The sequence below is a fragment of the Fukomys damarensis genome, unplaced genomic scaffold, assembly GCF_012274545.1.
Source record: "Fukomys damarensis isolate Sample0158 unplaced genomic scaffold, DMR_v1.0_HiC HiC_scaffold_24, whole genome shotgun sequence".
Classification (NCBI taxonomy): Eukaryota; Metazoa; Chordata; class Mammalia; order Rodentia; family Bathyergidae; genus Fukomys; species Fukomys damarensis.
The window spans coordinates 14,225,817-14,227,372 of NW_022900936.1; the positions used below are offsets into that span (position 1 = coordinate 14,225,817).

The 1,556-nt window shown below is 34.4% G+C and overlaps 1 protein-coding gene across 2 annotated transcripts in view; it reads right to left on the reverse strand.

The window, feature by feature from the left end:
• Window positions 1-1,556, reverse strand: part of N6amt1 (N-6 adenine-specific DNA methyltransferase 1) — a 13,492-nt gene that overhangs the window by 9,222 nt on the left and 2,714 nt on the right. For both annotated transcript variants that reach the window (XM_010608572.3, XM_010608573.2), the window contains exon 3: window positions 679-769. In XM_010608572.3, the coding sequence (XP_010606874.1) occupies window positions 679-769 (91 nt within the window). The remainder of the gene's footprint in view (window positions 1-678; window positions 770-1,556) is intronic.

Consider the following 1,556-nt stretch of genomic DNA (forward strand, 5'->3'; position numbering starts at 1 on the left):
TTACCGGGGATTGAACTCAGGACCTTGCAGTTGAGAGGTAGGCAGTGGACCCACTGAGCTAAATCCCTGGACCAAGCTTAATTCCCTTCTGAGCTACAAAATAAACTGTAAATTTAAAATAGGAAAGTGACCTATCCTTACTAGTGTAGGAAAAATAATACAGATCAAGAAGTATAGAAAGTATTTTTATATTTCTTATGTCCTCCTGTCCATGCCATAATTAGTTTTGCTTATAAAAAGGCATTTCATCTTTGTAATTTTTAAAAACCACACAAAACTGAACTTTTTTCCAAGTCTTACTAGCATTGTTAAAATACTTTAACAACCACAACTTAAAAATGCATGATATTTAACTTCTTAAAATAAAACAATGGTTCCATAGATGTCAATCTGTTGCTTTCACATGCCCAGGACCTGTTCCCCCTGTCTGCTGATCACATCTCCTTGACTTCTGTTGAAGATTCTATCAGTCAAGAATTTATTTTCTTTCTTTTTTGGTACCAGAAATTGAACTCAGGACCTTGCACTTGCAAAGCAGGTGTGGTGCCACTGAGGTACAAGATATACTGTTAGTGAATCAAAAGTTAATTACTAAAGTTTCTTGGACCTACAACATCTTGACTCTTAATTTCTTTGAACATGAACTTGAATATCATGCGACAAGGGTTCATGGCTCACCAGGTCAGTAATGACTGGCTGGATATGGACCCTGTTACAGCGTGCTGTCTCCAGGGTACAAGCTGCAGCCTCTGGGTTGACATCAGTGCACCTACAAATAGAAAAAAAAGAAGAAAACCTATGTCTGTGAGGCAAATCTGTTATGGAATAACTCATGGAGTGTCTTATTAGTGTTTCTTCACAGACCAGATGCAGAAAGAAGAATATTTTAATAATGGGAAAGAAAATGAGAACATTTACAAGTGACAAAATGATTATACTGAGCAAGAGAATACACATGCGCGCACACATCTGAAGGAAATTATTTAACTATGATACTCCAAAGCCACCAAAAATGAAATTTAAAAGAAAATCTTGTTATGAAAGAGCCTATAAATGAAAAATAGGAAATGAAAACAAAAATGAAGGAAACATAACTTGGATTATGTGTGTGGTAAAATTTATTGGTGACTTAATTTTTTTCTCAAATTTTCTATGAAGAAATTTAAGTAACTTTCCATTTTTTTGATAGTCAAATTATTTACCTAAAAAAGATTCAAATCTGGAAATGACCTAAAAATATGTTGCTTCTACCACTATAAAGTATGAAAGGACAGCTTTGACAATGTAATCATAATTTTTAAGAATGCATAATTTCTACTCTGAGTCTTTACACTTTTAGATACATATCATCTACCTAAAATAATTGTTTTGTTCAACCATTCATAGTGAATCTCAGTAGACAACCAGATGAACATACTCTGGTTCCTTGGTACTGATCCTTGACTTTGGAATGTGTGATGAGTACTAAAAACAATGAATGCGAAAAATACTGTTTGGGCTGGAAAGGGTGAATCAGTAGGCAAACGGCACTGACAAATTCTAGTTTCTGCATCAAG